The sequence below is a fragment of the Microcaecilia unicolor genome, chromosome 6, assembly GCF_901765095.1.
Source record: "Microcaecilia unicolor chromosome 6, aMicUni1.1, whole genome shotgun sequence".
In the NCBI taxonomy this organism is placed as follows: domain Eukaryota; kingdom Metazoa; phylum Chordata; class Amphibia; order Gymnophiona; family Siphonopidae; genus Microcaecilia; species Microcaecilia unicolor.
Window position 1 is genome coordinate 332,817,008 of NC_044036.1, and position 25,143 is coordinate 332,842,150.

The window sequence follows — 25,143 nt, forward strand, 5'->3', positions numbered from 1 at the left end:
CCATTAGACTACTTCAGGTAAGCCAGGAGGCAGTGTGTTTTTTTTTTTTTGGGGGGGGGGGGGGGGGGGGGGGGAAGCACAGAGTCTGTGCAGAAATGTTGAATTCTGTGCAACTGGGGAATTCTGCACTCCACAGTTGTGCAGAATTCTGGCAGATGTGGTATTCTATAAAGATGTATGTGTAAATTTCCCATGTGGATCCAAATAGGGGGCATGGGTGTTTGTAGAATTTGCACAGTGTTATAGAATATGCTAGCCCTGTGCCTAATTTAGGCACAAAGCTTTATACTAGCCTTCAGCTGGTATAAATCCTTGTGCCCGAAATTGGGCATGGATCTTGGCATGAAGCGCTAGTCTATAAACAGCACTCCAAGTAGGACGCCCTTTATAGAATAGCACTTAATGCCAGGATCCATCAACTGTTAGTGCTTTGTGCATTTCAGGTATACCTAACAATAATAAAAAAAAATAAAAAAAAAAAGTAGCACGAGCGGGTCTGACGAACAGCCGTAGCCTAACTCTGTTTAGATGTTATTTAGTTTCGGTTGGTGTGCACTACCTGTTCCACGGTTAATTTTATTCCTGGGGCCCTGCGTCAGGTGCTCCCTTAAACCTCTCTCGTTATGCTACTCTTTGGGATTCTACACAAAATGTTGCTGTTCTTTGAGATTCTGGAATCTTGCTCCTGTTTGCCCTTTTTCCTTATTTGTCCTGTTTGTCTGGCCTAATTACATTATAAGCTCTGTCGAGCAGGGGCTGTCTCTTCTTGGCCAGTGTACAGCGCTGTGTACGTCTAGCAGCGCTACAGAAGTGATTAGTAGTAGTACAGTTTCTGACCTTGAGAAAGGGGATTTAACTCCAAACTTTATATTCTTTGATTTTTTTTTTTTTAATGTCCCAACCCCTTAGATTCATAATAGTGAGTGCACCTGAGTAGGAAATCTTTCAAAAACCTTAATCGAGGCTCAAAATAGAAAGTACAAACTCCCAAACCCAACGAAGAGCTATGATTTCATTTTATTTGGCAACCAGCAACACGTGGTTGGTTTATTCCAATATAAATATACAAAGCACTATATAGAGAGAGAGGGTAGGGGAATGCCAGATGTTTGATGCAACGAGATAGATAGATAGATATAATTAGTATCTATCGTTGCATCAAACATCTGGCATTCCCCTACCGCCTCGCTAAACCATCTGCGATGTCCTCTGTGCAGCTTTGCCGCTTCCTGCGCAGCTGCGGTGAGCCGGTGACGTACTTCCGGCGTTCGGATTGGTTGGTGCCTGTGTTGTGCTTCCGGTTTCTTGTGGTGGTCACTGACAGTGAGGATGGAAGTTACATTGAGAAGGGAACAGGAGACCAAGGAGGAGGTTAGTTAGTAAGACTGAGAAGTAAATCTGCGGGGGGTGGGTGGGGGGTTACCCCTCCCCCCCCTCCACTGCCTCTGTAGCTAAGCCCAGAGCTGGCATGTGCACGAGATCTGAGCACGAGATTTTTTTTTTTAAGTATTTCTTTATTAATAGTCGCAACAATAATTCTACTAAGTAAAAAGCAGCGTGAGAAGCCGTGAATCGGGTGCGCAGGTCTCCAGCCCCAGGACCGCTTTAACGGGCTGGGTGAAGAAAAGTTGGGGGGGGGAGGGGGGTTATGCGGAGGGCGATGCGCGCACGGCGAGGAGGAGGCTCCGTTTCTGATTATCTGTTTGCATTTCTTTGAATCCCTTATATGCTGCCCTGAATGCTTATATTCGTCCCTGCTCCAAATGGTGCGTTGTCTGTCTCTGAGTTTTAAAAGCCACCCAAAGTGTAGAGTAAAACAAATAAATAAAGATATTGGTGGTGTGGAGATGAATACTATTACAGTACTGAAACTTCCACCTGATACAAAATTACAAAATTTATAATAGTATGTGGGGAAAAGCCTCAAAGAGCTCCCAGATCAGATATCAATCTGTCGGAGCTAAAATAGACCATCCGGTCTTCTCTTCATCATAGGCATAAAAAACCCCCTCCAGGTAATCCTCGATGAATTTCTATAGGCAAAAACCCCTTATGAATTGCCCTATGTAAATTTCAACTAGGGCTACAATAGTTTATTCAAAATTTAGTTTCTCATAAATAAGAATTTTGTGTTGCAATGCACTTAGCTTTGTTGCTTGAGATTCAATGCTACTGTTGCTTCATGCTGTGTTGAGTAATTTAACAAGGATCAACACAGCATGAAGCAACAGTAGCATTGAATCTCAAGCAACAAAGCTAAGTGCATTGCAACACAAAATTCTTATTTATGAGAAACTAAATTTTGAATAAACTATTGTAGCCCTAGTTGAAATTTACATAGGGCAATTCATAAGGGGTTTTTGCCTATAGAAATTCATCGAGGATTACCTGGAGGGGGTTTTTTATGCCTATGATGAAGAGAAGACCGGATGGTCTATTTTAGCTCCGACAGATTGATATCTGATCTGGGAGCTCTTTGAGGCTTTTCCCCACATACTATTATAAATTTTGTAATTTTGTATCAGGTGGAAGTTTCAGTATTGTAAGAGTAAAACAAATAGCCAAGGTATCTTGTTTGAGAAGGCATCGTGTGATCAAGTGCATCTGCTTTCTACCTGTATCCCTATTAAGCCTGCTGCTGAAGAGTAATTAGAAGGGACACTGCTGTTCAACAGAACATCAAGCAAACCTTTTCCAAGATGAGACAGGGGATAAAGCTAAAGGGCATAAAATGAAGCTGCAAGGGAGGAAGCTACAAGAAATATCTGGAAATACTTTCATGCACAGGGTGACAGACAACTAGAATGCTCTCTTGGGTGAAGATGGTATGGTAAGAGCAAAAACAGTGATGGAATGCAACAGTGCGTACTGTACCCGAAAGTACATTGCTTTTATAGCTTTGGGGATGGCAGACTATATATAAGAAATAAAAATAAACGTGGGATAGATACAGAGGATCCCTATGTAGCAAGAGAATGGGATAAATGTACAGAGCATTTCCACGCAAAGCTTGTGAGAAGTACATAGATCATTTATAAATGATCTAGAGATGGAAACAACTAATTGAATAATTCAATTCACTGATGACACAAAGCTATTCAAAGTTGGTGGTAACAAATTGCAAGAGGACCTTATGAGACTGGGAATCCAAATGTCAGATAATGTTTAATGTGAGCAAATGCAAAGTGATGCACATGGGAATGAGGAACCCAAACTATAACTTTTCCCCATCCTAATCTTCCTTCCTCCCTCTCCCCATTCCTGTTTCTCCCTACCTGTTCTCTGTATTGATGATTTAATTTCTCAACCATTAATTTCTCAAAAAAGCAAAGTAAAAAATGCACACAACTATTGTGCAAAATAATATTTTTTTAAATAAAACAATGTTTTTATGTAAATGTCGCACACTGTACTAAGTAACATTTGTATATAGATAATAAAGAAATAATTGCTGTAGAATGGAGGCTGTGCCTTTAAACAATCCTGTTGCACTGCTTCAGGTTTGTGTGTGAAAATTTGATGATGTGTTAGGATACAGCAATGATTCCCAAACCTGGTCCTAAAGGCACTTCAGCCAGTCAGGTTTTCAGGATACCCACAATGGATATTCATGAGAGAGATTTGCAAGTACTGTCTCCACTGAATGCAAATCTCTCTCATGAATATTCATTGCGGATATCCCCAAAAATCTGACTGGTAGGGGTTCTTCCAGGATCGGGTTTGGGAACCACTGGAATAGAGAAAAGATTTGTAAGAACACACAGGCAAATTACATGTAACTATCTCTAGGGAAAAGGTGATTAAAATCACCAGAAACAAAAAATGAGATTTTAAGGAATTCTGTTAGAGCAAACTATTTTTAATACTTGCCTGGTTTAGGTCCTATCTATCAGTCTATGGTGTTTGGCAGCACCTCATTGCCACCATAGGCACTGACCTGTGGGGTACCACAAGGATCGATACTGTCACCTATTCTGTTCAGTATCTACCTCAAACCACTAGCCAAACTGACTCGGTCAATGAACACTCAGTTCTACATCTATACAGATGATGTGCAGCTATTTATACCCATTGAACCTGACATACCCACAGCCCTGAATAAACCTACTACCTGTCTTAACATCAATTCAAGAATGGGCTAAAAACAGCAAACTTTGCCTGAACCCAAGTAAAACCAAGCTTCAATGGGTCCCTAACACAAGTGGGCACGTACCTGACATCGAAATCTCTTTGGGGAAATATGAACTTCCCCTCAGATCACAGCTTGATTCAACACTTACTCTGATCCCCCAAATCCAAGCAACCTTCAAGAGTAGCTTCTAGCACTTACAACTACGCTGCTCTTCTCCATACATTGAGAAGGCAAGCCTTGTCTCAATTGTGCAGGCCATGATAACATCAAGACTGGATTACTGTAATGCACGCTACACTGCTCTGACTACAAAGGGTCTTCACCAGCTCCAGTTGACCCAGAATGCTGCAGCAAGACTAATAGAAGGTTGTAAGCAACGTGACCACATCACACCATTTTTGGAAAAGCTTCACTGGCTACCCATTCAAAACTCTGTGTTTGACCTTCAAGGCCCTTAAAGGAAATGGCCAAGAGTACTTGAAGAACAGGGACACCCTCTACACACCTCCAAGGATGCTAAGGTCTTCCCAAGGAATATCCTTAACTACACCCTCTCCAAAGGACATCGCGTGATGTGATACCTGTAAGCGAGTCGTCTGCAGAGTATCCCCCACACTCTGGAATGCACTAGGTTTTGCTTAACACAAAGCTATCTCTACTTCAGGAAGCTGATGAAAGCTTGGCTCTTCAACCAGGCCTTTAAAGGAAGAAGTAACTAACTTGTTAGTCCCACTCACACATACAAGGAGTGACACGGGCTGCACATTCTGCAGCAGGACATGTTTATCGACTCCTAGCCTAGCTAATATTCAAGCAACTTTCTTTTACCCTGTCTTACCTATATGTTCCATCTTTGCTTACACTGTATGATGTCTATTAAAATTTAGTGTGTATTGTGTTGACATTGTAAATAGTAACTATTCCCTACTTTATTGTTGTTTGAATATTTTTACTGCTGTAATTGTCTATTGCTTATTTTTGATTTATTCTTGCTGTATACTGCCTTGAGTGAAATCTTTTAAAAAGGTGGTAAGTAAATAAATAATACAACAGTCCAAACCCCAATCTTTGTATGTGAAAAAAAAAAGTTACAGACATTTAAACATATAACTTTTTCAGACTGCTTATGGACCCACAACATGAAAAATGTTGAGAATGGCCAATTTTGGATCTGCTACTTTAGGTACCTTTTCCCAGAGACGGTCACATATGACATTCAGTAATGAATAGTAATACATATGTAAGATGCTTGTCTTTGTTTCAGATGCAGGTTATTAGACACTCAGAACAGGCCCTGAAAACAGCGTTGATCTCCAAGAATGGGCAACTCATTAAGCTATACGAGAAGCTCAGCCAGGGAGAGAGACGTTTGCTAAATGAAGCATTCCGGCCAGATAGCGTTCTGTTCCAGCCTATTTCCGTGCATTCTGAGTCTGACTGGATCCCCTCTCACCCGGAACCAACTCAGGACTTTGAACAGTTTTATCAGAATCCTTACAGAAGCACACCAAGTGCAAAGAGAAGTATCATCTATGTTCAGCCTATTGGTATTGCAGTTTACCATTGTCGAATGTTTGTACTTGCTGCTGGTTATGTCTCAGATGATGAATTCATAGGTTTTGACACTTTTCTTCCGCTCTAGCCATCTAGATTCCACGATCAACCAGCCGCCAAGGCTAAAACCTTCAGGGTTAATCATCCACAAGTAGGGGTGTCCTCTTAGCAACAATCCCCCCTCTCTGTTCTGGAGTGCATTACCTCCACATGCATCTGTATCCAGGACTGTTAAAAACCCTAGGAATCATGTTGCCACAGCACCTAAAATTCAGTAGTTTGTTCCTACTGCTGAGTCACGGGCTTGGCTCAATAAACTGCAGCTGTTCTAGTCTTGGGTGTGATTCTGGCCTGAGAAACCATTGCTGCACTGCATATTGGGGCCCAGAACAAGATGTTCGATGTTGCCGTCCAGGCCCCAGTTGAGGTACCATAGGTCAGAGTTGCCTCTTGCCTTAATTCATTCTCCTGGTGTCCTGTGAGGCAGTGGGAGGCAAGGGAGGATAAAAAAAGGGCCTTAGGTAAAGGGAAGAGATGATTACAAGGGGGCAAAAGTACCTGAAGGAAATTGAAAAAGCAGGGATAGGTAGGGATAGTGCCTCAAAGGAGAAGCAATTGGTAGACTGTAAAGACAAAAACAGAAAAAGAAACATTAAAAAAAAAATCCTTGGTACCTAAAAATTTGTCTACCCTGCCTCTCTAACATATTTTGGAAAACTAGTAGTAGAGTTGTGGATGGGTAGCCGGTGAATAAGGAGTCCTTTAAATACTGGTTTCAGTGTATCCCTTCACTGGGACAAGCTTTATTTGACTGGATTGCATTCATTTTTATTCTTTCTAACCCTACAGAAATTGGAAAGAATTATACAAAAGGGGTTGAGAATGTCTATCGGGGGCAAAATAACTCTGAAAATTGAACAGAATGGGATGAAATTTGACGTGTGGGAAAAACCAGTGAACTGGGCTGGATTGGACTTGGAGGTTAAAGTGAAATAAACCCCCTCCCAAAAATGGCCCAATACATTTCTATGGTCGAAGTAGTTCCAACATCTGTAATGTAAAAATGAAGTTAAACTGAAAGACAGCAGTTAGGGATTTGCTTCTTTCAAATTACCTCTTCCCCTTCTCTATTCTCCCCACTCTCTGAGAACCTTCACAACTGCCCTCACCACCCTCAAAGTAGTCCCTGCAACATCAGCCTCTCCCCTCAACCTGCTCCCACTCCAAAACAACCCCCCATCCCCCCAACCAGAGAAATAGCTTAGTGGTTAGGGCACCAGTTTGACCACCAGGGAAGCCCAGTTTAGATTCCACTGCTACTGCTTGTGATATTGGGCAAGTCATTTACTACTACTACTACTTAACATTTCTAGAGCGCTACTAGGGTTACGCAGCGCTGTACAATTTAACAAAGTCCCTGCTCAAAGAGCTTACAATCTAATAGACAAGTGAACGGTTGGTCCGATAGGGGCAGTCAAATTGGGGCAGTCTGGATTCACCGAACGGTAAGGGTTAGGTGCCGAACGCAGCATTGAAGAGGTGGGCTTTAAGCAAAGACTTGAAGACGGGCAGGGAGGGGGCTTGGCGTAAGGGTTCAGGAAGGTTGTTCCAAGCATAGGGTGAGGCGAGGCAGAATGAGCGGAGCCTGGAGTTGGCAGTGGTGGAGAAGGGTACTGAGAGGAGGGATTTATCCTGTGAACGGAGGTTACGGGCGGGAACGTAAGGGGAGATGAGGGTAGAAAGATAGTGAGGGGCAGCAGACTGAGTGCATTTGTAGGTAAGAAGGAGAAGCTTGAATTGAATGCGGTATCTGATCGGAAGCCAGTGACGTGACCTGAGGAGAGGGGTGATATGAGTATATCGGTTCTGGCGGAATATAAGACGTGCAGCAGAGTTCTGAACAGACTGAAGGGGGGATAGATGGCTAAGTGGGAGGCCGGTGAGGAGTAAGTTTAAACCTCCATTGCTTCAAGTATAAACTCAGATTGTGAGCCCTCCAGGGACAGGAAAATACCTGGTGAACTTGAACGTAACTCACCTTGAACTAATACTGAAAAAGGTGGTACTTATTTACTTGGATTTAATCAGTGCTTTTTTCGTGAAGGTATGCACCGGTACGGCGTACCGGCACCTTTTTTCACCTGTCCTGACTTTGAGCTGTGCTCTCGCTCGCTTGCTGTCTCGCCTCTGCTCTGCCACCAACGGTACGGTAGCTGTCCTAAGCTTCTCTCTCAACCCCCCTCCCCATACCCCCATACCTGTTCCAATTCAACTTTCGAGCACTAACAGAAGCAGCATTTCACATTTAGCTGCCTGTCCTGCATCAGCCCAGGAATCTTTCTCTCTGCAGTGCCGCGCCCCTGCGGAAACAGGAAGTTACAGCAAAGGGGGCGGAGTGCAGCACGGCAGAGAGAAAGGACTCCTGAGATGACGCAGGGCAGGCAGCTGAATGTGGAACGCTGCTACTGTTAGCGCCAGAGAGGGAAAATCATTTCAAAATGTACCTGGTAGGTGGGATGCATGGGGAAGTGTTTACCAATGCTGGCAAGGGAGGGGGACAAGAAGAGAGACATGGGGAGGGAGGAAATGTTCATTTGACCTGTGCACGGGGGGTGGGGGGGGGGCGCAGGAGAGAGACATCCTGGACTAGAGGTTAGAAAAAGCGGGAGACTGCTGACGGGGTCAGTCTATCATACTGCTTCACCCAAAACAATTCCAAACGCTAAAAATAGCAAAAAGATAATAAGAAATAAGGGACTGCCTATGTCTGTCCATCTGTAAAAAGTTTAAAGCTGTCCTAGTTGGATAGACAGTGTCTTCAAAGGTGGAGGAGAAAAAAATTATTTTTTAACTTATTGGACACCTTTTTAATTTATTTGAAAGCTTCCCATATGTAGATATAAAGAAACTGTATTTTGTGCTCATTTTTCTACACTGTCCTATACAATACAGTTGGCAAAATTTCAGTGAGGATAACCTGTTTCTTGATGGGTTCATCTTAACTGTTGTTGTAATCTGCCTTGGGAAGCCTGGTATTTTAAATATTGGAAGTACTATTAAAATCTCCATTCATTGGGGCACATGGAATCACATCTTCACCTAGACATAGATGGAGAGGAAAGCAGGAGAAAGAGAATTGCTGGACATGGATGGCTGGAGGGGTGGACAGGTAAGAGAGGAAAATCACTGGACATGGAAAAGAGGAGAATTGCTGGACATGGAGGGGTGGACAGGTAAGAGGAAAATCGCTGGACATGGAAAAGAGGAGAATTGCTGGACTTGGATGGCAGGGGAGAGAGGAGAATTGCTGGACATGGGAGGGGAGGGCAGGGGAGAGGAGAGATGCTGGACATGGATGGAGGGGAGGGAAGAGAAGAAGGAGATGCACATAGATGGGAGGGCAGGGAAGAGAGGAGAAATGCTGCAAATTGATGGAGAGGAAAGCAGGAGATAGAGGAGAATTGCTGGACATGGATGGATGGAGGAGTTGGCAGGGAGAGAGGAGAAATGCTGGACTTGGATGGAGGAGAGGGGAGAGAGAATTATTGCTTTATATGGTTACAGGGGAGGGAAGGGAGAGGAGAAATGCTGGATATGGATGGAGGGGAAGAGAGAGGAGAATTGCTGGACTTGGATGGCAGGGGAGGACAGGGGACAGAGGAGAATTGCTGGACATGGGAGGGGAGGGCAGGGGAGAGAGGAGAGATGCTGGACATGGATGGAGGGGAGGGAAGAGAAGGAGATGCACATAGATGGGAGGGCAGGGAAGAGAGGAGAAATGCTGCAAATTGATGGAGAGGAAAGCAGGAGATAGAGGAGAATTGCTGGACATGGATGGATGGAGGAGTTGGCAGGGAGAGAGGAGAAATGCTGGACTTGGATGGAGGAGAGGGGAGAGAGAATTATTGCTTTATATGGTTACAGGGGAGGGAAGGGAGAGGAGAAATGCTGGATATGGATGGAGGGGAAGAGAGAGGAGAATTGCTGGACTTGGATGGCAGGGGAGGACAGGGGACAGAGGAGAATTGCTGGACATGGGAGGGGAGGGCAGGGGAGAGAGGAGAGATGCTGGACATGGATGGAGGGGAGGGAAGAGAAGAAGGAGATGCACATAGATGGGAGGGCAGGGAAGAGAGGAGAAATGCTGCAAATTGATGGAGAGGAAAGCAGGAGATAGAGGAGAATTGCTGGACATGGATGGATGGAGGAGTTGGCAGGGAGAGAGGAGAAATGCTGGACTTGGATGGAGGAGAGGGGAGAGAGAATTATTGCTTTATATGGTTACAGGGGAAGGAAGGGAGAGGAGAAATGCTAGATATGGATGGAGGGGAGGAGAGAGGAGAAGTGCTGGACTTGGATGGAGGGGAGAAAAGAAAAAAGAAGAAGATGCACATGGATGGAGATTAGGGAAAGGGAAGAGAGGAGAAAAACTGCACATGGAGAAAATAGGCAAAAGCTGGATCCACGTTATGGAGGAGGGCCAAGTTTTTACTTACGGATGTATGGCAAGAAATGAAGAAGAAAGGAGGAAAGTAAAGAAATAATTGGAAAGGAAGCTCTGGAAACGGAGTTAAGGGAACATATAGAGAGCAGTAGAATCAGAGACTGGGACCAATATGGATAGAAAAACAAAGTCACCAGACAACAAAGGTAGAAAAAAATCATTTTATTTTCATTTTAGTGTTTGAACTATGTCCAATTTGAGAATTTACATCTGCTGTCTTATTTTGTACTGGGTATACTGGAGCTGTAACAGCTTACAGAAATTATTTCTAATGAAAAAAATCACGTAATTTTTTTCTCCTATACTAGTATAATATTTACATAGTAGATGACGGCAGAAAAATACCTGCACGGTCCATCCTGATGTCTGTTTATATGCGCCATAGCTGGTATAAGGGGTGTGGCTAATGTGGGTGTGGCTAGCATAGGGGTGGAGTCATATGTGGTGACCCCGCCCATAGTGAGTACCGGCACCTTTCTTTCTACAAAAAAAAGCACTGGATTTAATTCATACAGTAACCCCCCCCCCCCACCAACAGAACATAAATCCCAATAAATAAATATAAACAGCACGTGCAGTGATTAAAAAAAAATAATTTTCCTTTATGGGATACATTTTTATTCATTTTATCTATATTTCAGTTTTTGTTACTGTTAATTCTGTAAAAAACAAATGACCACATCATACAGTTTTCTTATTGATTGCTATCTGTACTGCCCACTACTATCGGTTGCTGTGAGCAAGGCCAGATTTCACCATTTGGCAAACTACGCTCATACTTTGGGTCAAATGTTTAGGAATGCCCTGAAAAATGTGTTTACATAGTAACATAGTAGATGACGGCAGAAAAAACCTGCACGGTCCATCCAGTCTGCCCAACAAGATAAACTCATATGTGCTACTTTTTGTGTATACCCTACTTTGATTTGTACCTGTGCTCTTCAGGGCACAGACCATATAAGTCTGCCCAGCACTATCCCCGCCTCCCAACCACCAGCCCCGCCTCCCACCACTGGCTCTGGCACAGACCGTATAAGTCTGCCCAGCACTATCCTCGCCTCCCACCACCGGCTGGCTCTGCCACCCAATCTCGGCTAAGCTCCTTAGGATCCATTCCTTCTGAACAGGATTCCTTTATGTTTATCCCACGCGTGTTTGAATTCTGTTACCGTTTTCATTTCCACCACCTCCCGCGGGAGGGCATTCCAAGCATCCACCACTCTCTCCGTGAAAAAAATACTTCCTGACATTTTTCTTGAGTCTGCCCCCCTTCAATCTTATTTCATGTCCTCTCGTTCTACCGCCTTCCCATCTCCGGAAAAGGTTCGTTTGCGGATTAATACCTTTCAAATATTTGAATGTCTGTATCATATCACCCCTGTTTCTCCTTTCCTCCAGAGTATACATGTTTAGTTCAGCAAGTCTCTCCTCATACGTCTCCTCATAAGACTCAGAAGGTCAGGATTACCAACTGTTTGGCTTTTTCCAGGTTTTCAACAGATTTATACTGATGTCCAGAAGAAAGCAGAAAGATGGCTAATGTATCTGTCCATTTTATTATTGCCCCTTGCGCGAGTGAGGCTGCTCCGCTTGCTTTCAGTGTAACTAACACCAGAGAAATTGGGTAGGAGGATCCAGCTAATGGGAAGGAGGTTGGGGGCAAAGCACTGGCAGCCAACACAATCACAGGAAGGGAAAAGCTGATTTGCAACAAGTTCTTTGCTATACAAATGTAGTTTCTCCATGTGGGGGGGGGGGTAGAAATGAAGACTTCTCCTCAAAAATGTCCCAGTACATTTCTGTGGAAGAACCAGTTCTATCGACTGCAGCACACCTATGTTAATTTCACTGTAACATAGTGATTAAGATATTGCACTTTTCAAACTGCCCTCCCCCCTCATGTCCTCTTCTGATCACAGGCACTCAAACGCACACAAAACAAACACGTACATGCATGCAGAGGTTTTGGAAAGAATTCCATGAGCTGTACCCTGCATGCTTTTCTCACTTGTTAAAGAAGGGATAGCTGCACAGCAGAGTCCATTTAATTACCGCTATGGTTTTGTTCTCTGCCCTGGACAAGGGCAGATTATAAATAATCTCTTCATTTATTTATTGATTTAACATGCCCATATGGATACACTTTGACTAATTTTAATGTATGGAATTCGGTTTCCATGTATTGATATTTGTATGTATTTATCATGTTTCTGGAAGTCAAATAAAAAATATCATATATTTTGTGTATAAAAACATTCTTAATTTTTCCATCAAGAATTCAGTGTGTTACAAATTGGAACTTTACATGTTACAGCAGATCAGAAATATGGATCCACAGCTTCCAAAATGCCCAGTTCAGAAAGGGGATTTTGGCCCAAGCTTTGATTTCTGACAACCCCATCCTGATGCACTATGGTGTCTGCAGTGCCCATATCAATAGTACGATCAGGGACTATAAATACCACACTGCTTCGAGATATAAGTTCAAAATTAGGACTGGCCAAAAAGTCTCTCTCCTGGAACTGGATATCTTGGAAAACTTTGTACATCATCTAAAAGATATAACGTGGTATATTGTCTGCACCAGGAAAAACAGAGAAGCCTAGATATATTGCACTCCTAGGTGGATCTCCGTTTGGAGTAAACATAGTAGGTGACGGCAGAAAAAGACCTGTACGGTCGGTCCATCCAGTCTGCTCAACAAGATAACTCATATGCGCTACTTTATTTGTATACCCGACCTTGATTTGTATCTACCATTTTCAGGGCACAGACTGTAGAAGTGTGCCCAGCACTAGCCCTACCTCCCAACCACTAGCCCCGCCTCCCAATCACCGGTGCTGCTACCCAATCTCCGCTAAGCTTCTGAGGATCCATTCCTTCTGAACAGGATTCCTTTATGTTTATCTCACGCATTTTTGAATTCCGTTACCATTTTCATCTCCACCACCTCCCGCAGGAGGGCATTCCAAGTATCTACCATTCTCTCCGTGAAAAAATACTTCCTGACATTTTTCTTGAGTGTGCCCCCTTCAACCTCAATTCATGTCCTCTAGTTCTACCGCCTTCCCATCTATCATTTGCGGATTAATACCTTTCAAATATTTGAACGTCTGTATCGTATCACCCCTGTTGCTGCTTATTCTAGAAATAAGCAATGGATTTTCCCCAAGTCTATTTTAATAATGGTCTATGGACTTTTCCTTTAGGAAGCCATCCAAACCTTTTTTAAACCCTGCTAAGCTAACTACTTTTACTACATTCTCTTGCAACGAATCCCAGATAGAATGATGAAAACGATGATATCAAACTATACATGCCAATGGGATGCTATGACTTGGCCTGCATGAACTAGACAATAGGCGGGGCCTACAACAGTGCTGTCAGCTGATGCTAGAAATCAGCATTGAGCAAAGCATAGACATGAAAGGTAGAACTGAGATCCTGTAAATAACTAAATAGCATTTGGGATACTTTCCTCCAGGGTATACATGTTCAGGTCCGCAAGTCTCTCCTCACACAACTTATACAGGGGCATCAACACTTCCTTTCTTCTGCTGGTCACACCTCTATACTACTACCATTACTACTATTTAACACTTCTATAGCGCTACAAGGCATACGCAGCGCCAGCCTAGCAACCTTCTACCGTGTTTCCCCGAAAATAAGACACTGTCTTATATTAATTTTTGCCCCCCAAAATGCGCTAGGTCTTATTTTCAGGGGCTGTCTTATTTTTCGGGGAAACATCGTGGTTGGATCGGGGTTGGCCCGCCCGCCCTCCGTCGCTCCCGGAACTAACCTTAAACGCCTCCTTTCACCTCCGCAGCAAGCAGCAGCAGGGCAGGCCACTCCTTCCTTCCATGTCCCGCCCTCGCCTGACGTAACATCCGCGAGGGCGGGGCACAGAAGGAAGGAGAGGTCTGCCCTGCTGCTGCTTGCTGCAAAGGTGAAAGGAGGCGTTTAAGGTTAGTTCCGGGAGCGACGGAGGGTGGGTGGAGGGGGGGGGGCAGCCTTGTTCGGCTCTCGGCGGCCCTGCTTTCAAACAAAAATTTGCTAGGTCTTACTTTCGGGGGAGGCCTTATATCTACCAAGTCAGGAAAACCTCTACTAGGTCTTATTTTCAGGGGATGTCTTACTTTCGGGGAAACGGTAGCTACAGCCACCGCCTTGTCACACTGTTTCATCGCCTTCAGATCCTCTGATACTATCACCCCAAGATCCCTCTCCCCATCTGTACATATCAGACTCTCGCCGCCTAACACATATAAGGAAATCAAATGTGTGCATTCAATAGGGGACACCGTGAGTATTTTAAAAACAGTTTGCAAGGGGCACCTAGGGGTCTTTCATTAAGGTGTGCTAGCGTTTTGAGCTCCTGCTAAAAATCAGCTAGTGTTAAACACTGAGACGCCCATTATATTCCTATTTGCATTTAGCACGAGCTAGAAACACTAGCGCACCTTAGTAAAAGCTTCCCTGGTTAGGTATTAATCTGCTGTGCCATTTTTGAGCAGTATTCTGAAGATTAGCAAATTTGTTGTCAGTTTCGTATTGAAGGTAGTTGCTTTCATCCTCTTAGCAGTAGGACATTTTGCTCCTCTTTTGAATTATGATAGTTTGCTTAAATCAGCTGAAGCTATGCACTTTTGCAGGCTGTTGAGTGAAGGACTGCACTAAAAACTTAATTGGTTTCTTACAAATCAAAGGCTTGGTTATACAGGATGACCGGGAAAGCACTGGTAGCATAGTAGATGATATCAGATAAAGGCCAAATGACTCATCCACAGAATGTAGAAAGAGAGACATTTATTTGAGAGACTAGAAAAAATATATTTTTAAGAAGTGCAACTTGACATAAAAGTTTTCAGCGTTGTTAAAAACTGTGGTATTTTGACATAGTGTAAATGTGAACAGACCCTGATGTTTACTGTTACTATTGTCTGCTCAGGCTCCTTTGGTGACTCGAGAGTTACTGCGGAAGACTATCTTCACTGGCTGAAAAGTTACTGTGAAGCGTTTTATTATGGCTTGGCTGTGAAAATCTTGCAGCCCATTCCCGTGTCATCTACTAGCTGTGCGTTTCGAGTCAATGAGCACACACACAACCTCCAGATTCATGCAGGTACTTAATGAAAGTTTAAGGTAACAGTGACTCTTTTCTTCTGATACCGAGACAGATGACATGCTACTTTATCATAGTGCCAAGAGTCTGAAAGGAGTGTTAAGAAAATTAAACTAATTGAAAACTAATTGATTAAGAGAATTTCATGTAAGTTGCTGACTGAAGATATATATATATATATTTTTTTTTTTTTTGCAAATTGAGTAGTCCAGTGGTTCCCAAACCTGTTCCTGTTGGCACCCCAGCCAGTCAGGATTTCAAGATCTCTATAATGAATATTAATGTGAGATTTGCATGCAGTGGAGGCAGTCCATGCAAATCTTTCTTATGAATATTCATTTTGGGTATCCTGAAAACCTGACTGGCTGGGGTGCCTTCAAGACCAGGTTTGGGAACCACTAGAGTAGTCAATAAGGAAATAATTACAAAACTATTCACAAACCAATATCTCTAGATAATTCATAATATGACTGAAATTTGCAGTACTCAAATTTACCACAAGGTGGCAGTATCATCTTTTGGATAAAGTAGCTCCCCAAAAATATATTAAGGTAGTCCAATAAATAGGTATCACCTTTTATATTTTTGTGTGTATCATTTAAAATATGTACTGCCCCTTGTTGTTTTGCTTTTCGCTTGTACAGTTTTGATGATTTAATGTTCTGACTTTATTTTGGAGGGTTACAGAGGGATGCTTATTTTTTTTACCTTGATTTACATGGAGTAATCTGCATTTGAATCTCTGTAGCATCTCCTCTTTAAAGGAATTCAAAATAGCGTTAAAAACTGGGCTCTTTGGCGACATGTCGTGATAAAGTTCAGGGGGAGAGTGATTTGGAACGTAGCCTGAGGTTTCTTCTTACAGTTGCCTATTGTTTCCCTGTTTGCTCAGCATCCAATCTTGGGTTAATCCTATTGTCTGCCCTGTTTTATCTATGTATAACTATGTCAGGCGCAGGGCCGTGCCTAGGGTCTCGGGCGCCCCCCTGCAGTTGGCCCCGCCGGCAACTGCAGTTGGCCGGCGCGCCCCCCCCCCCCCCCGAAAACGATCGTTACACTACCCGCCCTCTTCTCCCCAGATCCTTTTCCCTTTTGTTTAAATTTACCTCTCCAGCGCGCGGCAGCGTAGTGTTAGTGAGAAGGAGGCGGCGCTCCCCCGCCCCGACGTGTCTTCTTCCCTTCGCTCAGTGTCCCGCCTTCTTCTGACATCATTTCTGAGCGAAGGGAAGAGACTGACACGTCAGGGCGGGGGAGCGCCGCCTCCTCACTAACGCTACGCTGCCACGCGCCGGAGAGGTAAATTTAAACAAAAAAAAAAGGACAAGGATCTGGGGCGAAGAGGGCGGGGTAAGCATGGTGCGGTGGGGCGCCCCCCAGAGGATGGCACCCTCCTGCCATGCTTACCTCGCTTACCGTGTCGGCACGGCCCTGGTCAGGCGTTACTGATCAAGGAAGTAGGTGAAGATTTCTCTTTCTGGTAATGTATCCCTTATAGGATAACTACTTATCAATTTTACTTTTGATTTTGTATTTTTTTTTGTTACATTTGTACCCCGCACTTTCCCACTCATGGCAGGCTCAATGCGGCTTACATGGGGCAATGGAGGGTTAAGTGACTTGCCCAGAGTCACAAGGAGCTGCCTGTGCCTGAAGTGGGAATCCAACTCAGTTCCTCAGTTCCCCAGGACCAAAGTCCACCACCCTAACCACTAGGCCACTCCTCCACTGTTGCTACTATTTGAGATTCTACATGGAATGTTGCTATTCCACTAGCAACATTCCATGTAGAAGTCGGCCCTTGCAGATCACCAATGTGGCCGCACAGGCTTCTGCTTCTGTGAGTCAGACTCACAGAAACAGAAGCTGCAGGACGTCAGACTCACAGAAGCAGAAGCCTGCACAGAATCTCCAATAGTAGCAACATTCCATGTAGAATCTCCAAAAGTAGCAACATTCCATGTAGAAGTCGGCCCTTGCAGATCACCAGTGTGGCCGCGCAGGCTTCTGCTTCTGTGTGTCTGACGTCCTGCACATACGTGCAGGACGTCAGACTCACAGAAACAGAAGCCTGCGCAGCCTTATACATGGAATGTAGCAACATTCCATGAAGAATCTCCAATAGTAGCAACATTCCATGTAGAATCTCCAATAGTATCTATTTTATTTTTGTTACATTTGTACCCTGCGCTTTCCCACTCATGGCAGGCTCAATGTGGCTTACATGGGGCAATGGAGGGTTAAGTGACTTGCCCAGAGTCACAAGGAGCTGCCTGTGCCTGAAGTGGTAATTGAACTCAGTTCCCCAGGACCAAAGTCCACAACCCTAACCACTAGGCAACTCCTCCACTCCATTCATTTCTGTACTGTGGTTTGGATGTTGACTGAATTCAATCTTTGTATGTTTTCTGTCCTTTAGAAAATTGTAGTTATGCCCGGTTCTGCGTGTCAGTATGGGTGGTATAGAAAGTCTGAGTAAACTATAAACCACATATAATAGGAGTGATATCTCATTTTGTTTATAACAATAAAAATATATTAAAATACATACTGCCCCCTGTTGGTCACTGATGGCACTGCAGGTGTAAAAGTGGTTATTTTTCCAATATTCAACTAGATCCCTGTGTTTTCTGGGAAAACATTCCAGCTTCTAGATGGGGTTTTTTTCCCACATAGGTCTTCCTGTCCTGAATATGTGGTTGCTATAACTTAATGCATCCCAAATGCTGTTTAGGTGTTTACAGGATCTCAGTTCTACCTTTCATGTCTATGCTTTGCTCAATGCTGACTTCTTGCATCAGCGGACAGCACTGTTGTAGGCCCCGCCTACTGTCTAGTTCATGCAGGCCAAGTCATAGCATCCCATTGGCATGTATAGTTTGATATCACCGTTCTCACCATTCTCTCTGGGATTCGTTGCCAGAGAATGTAGTAAAAGTAGTTAGCTTAGCAGGGTTTAAAAAAGGTTTGGATGGCTTCCTAAAGGAAAAGTCCATAGACTATTATTAAAATAGGCTTGGGGAAAATCCATTGCTTATTTCTAGAAAAAGCAGCATAAAATGTATTGTACTGTTTTGGGATCTTGCCAGGTACTTGTGGCCTGGATTGGCCACTGTTGGAAACATGATGCTCGGCTTGATGGATCTTCGGTCTGTCCCAGTATGGCAATACTTATGTACTTATGCCACTATAGTAACAATCCCAAATGAGGACTTTGTGCATCTTAACCTCATTAGGGATGCAGTTTGGGAATTGCTGCTATAACTTGAATGGCTGATGAAATGGACTCTGGTCCTCAAAAAATTATGCCTCAATAAATTGGTTAAGGTGTCATTTAAATGGCTGAATGGCTCAGGCTAGAATTTGTAAACAGGTAAATGGTTGTTATTTTTTTTTTAATAGTTTTTACAAAAACCCTGGCAATGTTATTCTGGTTTCTAATTTTTAGATACATCTATTTTATCATGAACATTTGATTGTTAAGCTTTTGAATAGTTTGGGAGACAAAATGAAAACATAAGTGATGTTTTTAAAAGGAAAATGCCAAAAATGAGGTTATAGATATGTGACTTGTTTTCAGGGAGAAGGGGGGATGGGGTGGATAGTTCCCTCAGTTCAAGGGAACTGGTCATAGTCTCTTATAACAAGTAGTTGCACTCTGACAGTCATTTGCAAACTCTCCTCTTCCTTAGCATCCCTCTGGACCGGCCCAGAATGTGACTGATGAGTTGTGCACCCCTTCCAGCAGGTGGAGACTGAGAAAAAAACCGTGACTCTAGGGAGAGCCAATAAGAGCCCTTGCCAGCTAGAGAGAGATCCAGTAATCTCAGTCTCCAGCAGGTGGAAGGTGGTGAGCCCTTCAGTCTCATTCTCTATACGTTTCTATTTTCTCTGGGATTTTGTCTTCCTAGTGAGTGTATAACTCTTGTTCTGTGCATCTTTAAAAAAAAGGAGAAAGCCTATTAGTTTGAGGCAGAGGTCCGTGGGGGTCTCTTTGTGCCTCGGGGGTGCCAAACTCGGGTGGCCGGGTCCCTCCCCCCTTGTCCTCCCTGGTCTGATTTTGAGCAGTGTTTAAATTAATATTTAAATACATATAAGTGATTCAGCACTGAAAGACAGCTTCCTCAGGCACTTCAGGGGAATAGCCTTAGAGGCAGGGCGAGGCAGCCGCAAAAAAGAAAAAGCTGAGCATTGCTTTTTGGTTTACTGTGGGTATTTGGGCAGCGCAACTCCCGTTTCTGCCTTTTGTGTGGCTAGCCTCTTCTCTTGCTGTATTCTTATTGCTCTTAGCGTTTAAAAAAAAAGGCACGATGGCAGAAAAGCTCAGCCGCTGTTTGGTCTGTCAGCGGCGGGGTGTCAATTCCAGTGGTGTTTGTAAGTTTTGCACCGCGCTGGAGGATCAGTCGGCAGAAGTAGGGACGTCTCGTCCCTCTGCGCCGGCAGCTGGGGGGTTCGATTTGGGCGCGAATGTGGTGGCGAGTTTGTGCTCTATGGCGGCTCCAATTTTGGCTGGAAACGCCGCCATCTTGCCTTCCCCTTCGGTTTCTGCGTCTCTGCCGGCAGTTCCAGTTTCTCTGCCTGTTCCGGGTCCTGCTCTGATTTCTTCGGCGGATGAGGGAGGTTTCCCTTCTGAATTTGTACTACAAATGTTTCAGGCTTTTTTGCTGCATAAAGCGGGTCTGGTAGAAGCCCCTGGGAAGAGGAGCCCAGAAAGGTTGATTTATTGGTAAAAGGTATTTGCCGCCCAGGTAAGACCTTCCCTATGCATCAGGATATTAGGAATATCATTCAAGCTCAGTGGGAGGTCCCTGATTCTGCTTTTCATCTCGCTAGGTCTATGGTCCGGCTTTATCCTGTTCCGGATTCCGTCAAGGAGCTTTTGCGCCCTCCGGTCGTAGATGCCGTGGTGTCTGCGGTTACCAAACGAAATACAGTTCCCGTGGATGGTGGTTCTGCGTTGAGGGATGTCCAGGATCGCCGTATAGAATCCCTGTTGAAGAATTGCTTTGATGTCTCTGCTTTGGCTGTGCAAGCTGCTATTTGTGGTTCCTTAGTGGCAAGAGCTTGTTTTCGCTGGTCTGAGAGGGTCTTGGACCGGGCTTCGGATGACCTTTCGGCAGTAGATTCTGAGGTTGCAAAGTTAGAGATGGGTTCAGCATTTTTAGTGGATGCCCTTTACGATTTGCTTCGAGCCTCTTCTAAGTCTATGGCTTTGTGTGGCGGCCCGTCGTTCTCTTTGGCTTCATGGCTGGGCGGCAGACGCGGCTTCTAAATCCAAGCTTAGTAAATTTCCCTTTAAGGGTTCCATTTTCTTCGGTGAGGAGTTGGACAAGTTGGTTCGTGGCTTGGGAGAGTCTAAGGTGCCAAGGCTTCCTGAGGATCGTCCTCAGATTTTGGATTTTCTGCAGCGTGGCTTCGACAGGGGCCTGGCCTTGGCCTCCCTAAAGGTACAGGTTGCGGCCTTGTCTTATTTTCGGGGTCATTTGCATGGCAAGTCTCTTGCTAGCCATCCGGATGTTCTACGGTTCTTGAGAGGGGCTAACCTGCTTCGGCCTCCGAATCAGTGTTTTTTTCCCCGTTGGAATCTTAATTTGGTTCTTTCAGTACTTACCAAACCTCCCTTTGAGCCACTGTCTTTGTGTTCTTTGAAGGATTTGACTCTCAAGACTGTTTTTAGTGGTTATCGCCTCGGCCAGGCGAGTCTCGGAATTGCAAGCCCTTTCGTGTAGGTCGCCTTTTTGGAGTTCAGCTTGGATCGAGTTTTTCTCCTTCCGGTCCCTTCCTTTTTACCCAAGGTGTTGTCTCGTTTTCATTTATCTCAACAGGTGGTGTTGCCAGTACTAGGTTCTTCCTCTGGGTCAGAGGAACAGCGTCGCTTGAAATGTTTGGATGTCAAGTGAGTTCTGAAGCACTATGTTAAATCTACGGAAGAGTTTCGTCAGTCCGATCGGTTGTTTATTCTGCTAGGAGGTTCTCGCAAGGGACTTATGGCTTCTGAGCCCACTATTTTTCGCTGGCTTAAAGAAATGATAGCTTCAGCTTATCTGCTTGCTGGGAGGACCGTGCCAGAAGGAGTTAAAGCACACCGTACCAGAGGTCAGGCGACTTCTTGGGCGGAGCGTTGTTTGGTCCCTCCTGAAGACATTTGTAGGGCAGCGACTTGGTCTTCATTACACTCCTTTTCGAAGCACTATCGTGTGGACATCCACAGTCATCAGCAGGCTGTTTTCGGGGAAAAAGTCCTAATGGCGGGGCTGCTAGGGTCCCTCCCATGAATTTACTGCTTTGTTACTTCCCATCAGTCACATTCTGGGCCGGTCCGGAGGGCTGCTAAGGAAGGAGAAATTAGACCTTCCCTGCTAATTTGCTTTCCTTTAGTCCCTCCGGACCGGCCCAGATCCCCCCCACTTCAGTTATTCTATTACTTCAAGAACTATCTAAGGTTTTTCTCTTGGGAGCTGTGTTGCTTGTTGCGTTAAAAAGAAAAAAAAAGAAGCAAGAAAATACGACTGCTATTTCTGTGACTCTTTATGTCGCCTGTTGGGCGTGATTCAAAAAGACATGTCATTGAGACATTATTTTCTCTCGGGCACGTACCCTTGGTTGGCAATGTGCCAGTGGCTGCTCAGGCTTTCGGATGCACAGATGTTTTCTTTTACTTCTTTCTGCTTTGATACTCATTTACTGGATCTCTGTCTAGCTGGCAAGGGCTCTTATTGGCTCTCCTTAGAGTCACAGTTTTTTCTCAGTCTCCACCTGCTGGAAGGCGTGCACAACACATCAGTCACATTCTGGGCTGGTCCGGAGGGACTAAAGGAAAGAAAATTAGCAGGTAAGGTCTAATTTCTCCTATGTGCCATGATCACACTACAGTATCATCTATCTCTATACTACATTACCGTTTGACAACCTTTTAAGGGCTTGTTGATGAAGGTGGCAAGTCTTTATTCACAATAGAACACTTTCTTTTCAGTGCCACATATAGTTTAAGATTTTGAGGTACATTTTTTTAGTGCCCAACCTTATTTCTTGCATGTATTTCTCCTTCCTTCTTGTTATTTTTTTCTTTGATATTAATATTAGTTAATGCGTTGTTTAGAATGGTGTAATTTCTTGGTTCTATATTCTGGAATTTAATGGAAAAATTTGGAAATAAAACGCGTTCTAGTGTATACATTAAGGGCTAGTGATTCCTGCGCCACAAATGAAAGGAAATCAGTTCCTATGGGCTTCCTTTCGTTTGCTGCATAGGAATCGCTAGCGCGGCTTTGAAAAAGAAGCCCTCATTGACTGTAGTAATTGAAAGTTGTTTTTTTTTTGTACAGAGGACCTACTGAAATTCTTAAAACAGATGAAACCCAAAGATGCTTTTTGTATAGTGGGGCTCACGATGATAGACCTGTACCCAAAAGAGTCCTGGAATTTTGTCTTTGGTCAGGCTTCATTGACAGAAGGTACTGTATCCTACATAGTGCTCACGATTGGTCAAATGCGGACAGTTCCTATGTATGTTTTGTAAATTTGTGTTACTTCTGATATATTAGGGGCCCTGTTTACTAAGCTGCGTTTTAACGCACTTGCCCACAATATCCCTATAGGCGCCTACACGGTTAGCGTGTGCGCTAATTGTAGGTGCGTTAAAAATGCTAACGCGCCTTAGTAAACAGGGCCCTAATTGTGCAATTTCTGTATTTTTGTTTTGTTGCAAAATGTGTGTTTACATCCCATCCTCTTCAAAGGCCCCAGGTGAGAGAACATAAATATGAACGAATATACTTTTTTTTTTCCCTTAAACGATACATGCGTAGAAAGCTTCTGGATTAACTGCAGTTAACTAGGTTTTCTCTTGTTTTGTTTCTGGAAGTGAGTCCAGATATCAATGTCAGCCTTTTCTAATATTATATTTTGTATTTCAAAGATTCAATTATGAGCTGACAGATTTTAGCTAAAGCTTAATTCTTCTAAGACCAGGCTTTTATGGTTTGGAATACAACTTCCATCTTTTCCCTCTTCTGCGTTCCTACAGGAACTTATATTGCCTGAGAATATATGTAAATTTTAAAATCAAAAACTAGTAACATTTTCTTCTCCTGATTATGTATAATATATAACATTTTTTACTTCACAATGATCATTTATTTGCATCATATCATATATACATATACTAGCCGTTGAGCCCGTAAAAACGGGCTAGTAAAGGAAGGGGGGTTTGAAAGCCCCCCCCCCGGATAGGTCACCGCCGCCCCTCCCCCCCGGAGTCGCCGCCCCCCCCCGGAGTCCCCTCCGCCACCCCTCCACCCGGGCCGGGTACCTGGCTTCACTATTCAAACCGTCGGAACGCAGCACACAGCTCATCTGAGCTGCCGTCGGCCTTCCTTCTTCTCTGCGTGTGTTCCGCCCTCGTGTGACGTAACGTCGGTGAGGGCGGGACACAGGCAGGTAAGGAAGGCCAACAGCAGCTCAGATGAGCTGTGTGCTGCGTTCTGGCGGTTTGAATAGTGAAGCCAGGTACCCGGGCTGGGTGGAGGGTGGATGGCGGCGGCGACTCCGGGTGGGTGGGGGGAGTGGTAGCGGCAACCCTGGGGGGGGGAGCGCTGGCGACGGCGGTTCCCTCATTCGCAGGTGCGCAGGTTCCCTCTCTGTCACGCCCCCGTCATCACGTATTGACACGGGGGCGGGACAGAGAGGGTCTCTACTGCGCATTTGCGAGTGAGTACGCCTCTTGCCATTTATATGTTTGATAGAAGTCTTAGTACTTGTAGAAATTCTGTCAATTTAACATATATATAATTAGTTTTTAAAGATAAAATTCTCACTAATAACATGAGATTTATTGACAGATAAATTTAAAATTGAGTCTTTGATATATATTGTTTAACAGTTCCTTAATAATTAATATTTTTTTTGTCTTTTTTGTCTTTTTATTTTTTTATTTTTTCGTTTTCCATATAGTATTTAGCAAGATCACTTTTCAAAACGTAATATAAGAGCAATGGACCTTTTATTGTAGTACATTTGTTTCTTTGTTTTTTATTGCATAATAATTTATAGTTTAAGAGATAAAAATTGATATGTTTTAAATTAAATTTGTTTTATTTAGACTCCTGACGCAGGCCGGTTGGGCCGAAACACAGCTGTGTCGAGTCACATCACCTTAATAAAATCATCTTAATTAATTCATTTTTTTGCATTTTTCTTGTGTCGTCTTTTTCTGATTTTTGATTTTGTTTACACACACATTTTTCTTTTCTTCTTGTGCATATTTTTGCAATCCTCATCTTTTCAATTCTTTATTTCCTTGTTCCATTTTTTTTGTTGTTTCTTCTTTTTTTTCATTTTACCGTTATTTTGCGTCATCTTCGCTGTGTTTGATTATTGCCTGAGGGAAATCCATCTTTTTTCCGTTTGAAAGTACCATGAAAGTTTTGGGAGTAACTTTGGATTCCCTCCTCACTTTTCAACCACTAGTGAATACTGTAGTACAAAAATGTTTCCTTAAGGCAATTGAGATGTGTTTGTGCACTTTTTGAACAATATCATTTTGTGATTTTTGACTCTCTATATAACATAGTAGATGACGGCAGAAAAAGACCTGCACGGTCCATCTAGTCTGCCCACGATAAACTCATATGTGTATACCTTACCTTGATTTGTACCTGTCTTTTTCAGGGCACAGACCATATAAGTCTGTCCAGCAGTATTTCCCGCCTCCCACCACCAGTCCCGCCTCCCATCACCGGCTCTGGCACAGACCCCGTATAAGTCTGCCCTCCCCCATCCTAGCCTCTCAACCACCACCCCCTCTTCCCCCCGCCACCCAATTTCAGCTAA

The 25,143-nt window shown here is 43.9% G+C and overlaps 1 protein-coding gene across 3 annotated transcripts in view; it reads left to right on the forward strand.

Moving 5' to 3' along the window:
- Positions 1–1,276: 1,276 nt before the first annotated feature.
- The window catches only part of AMZ2 (archaelysin family metallopeptidase 2), a 39,659-nt gene continuing 15,792 nt past the window's right edge, over positions 1,277–25,143 (forward strand). The window contains exons 1-4 of one of the 3 annotated variants that reach the window (XM_030208482.1): positions 1,277–1,371; positions 5,397–5,643; positions 15,142–15,315; positions 22,638–22,766. In XM_030208482.1, the coding sequence (XP_030064342.1) occupies positions 1,330–1,371; positions 5,397–5,643; positions 15,142–15,315; positions 22,638–22,766 (592 nt within the window). In that variant the 5' untranslated portion in view covers positions 1,277–1,329. Of the gene's footprint in view, positions 1,372–5,396; positions 5,680–15,141; positions 15,316–22,637; positions 22,767–25,143 lie in introns of all 3 variants that reach the window. The other 2 variants (XM_030208480.1, XM_030208481.1) reach the window with 2 other exon arrangements.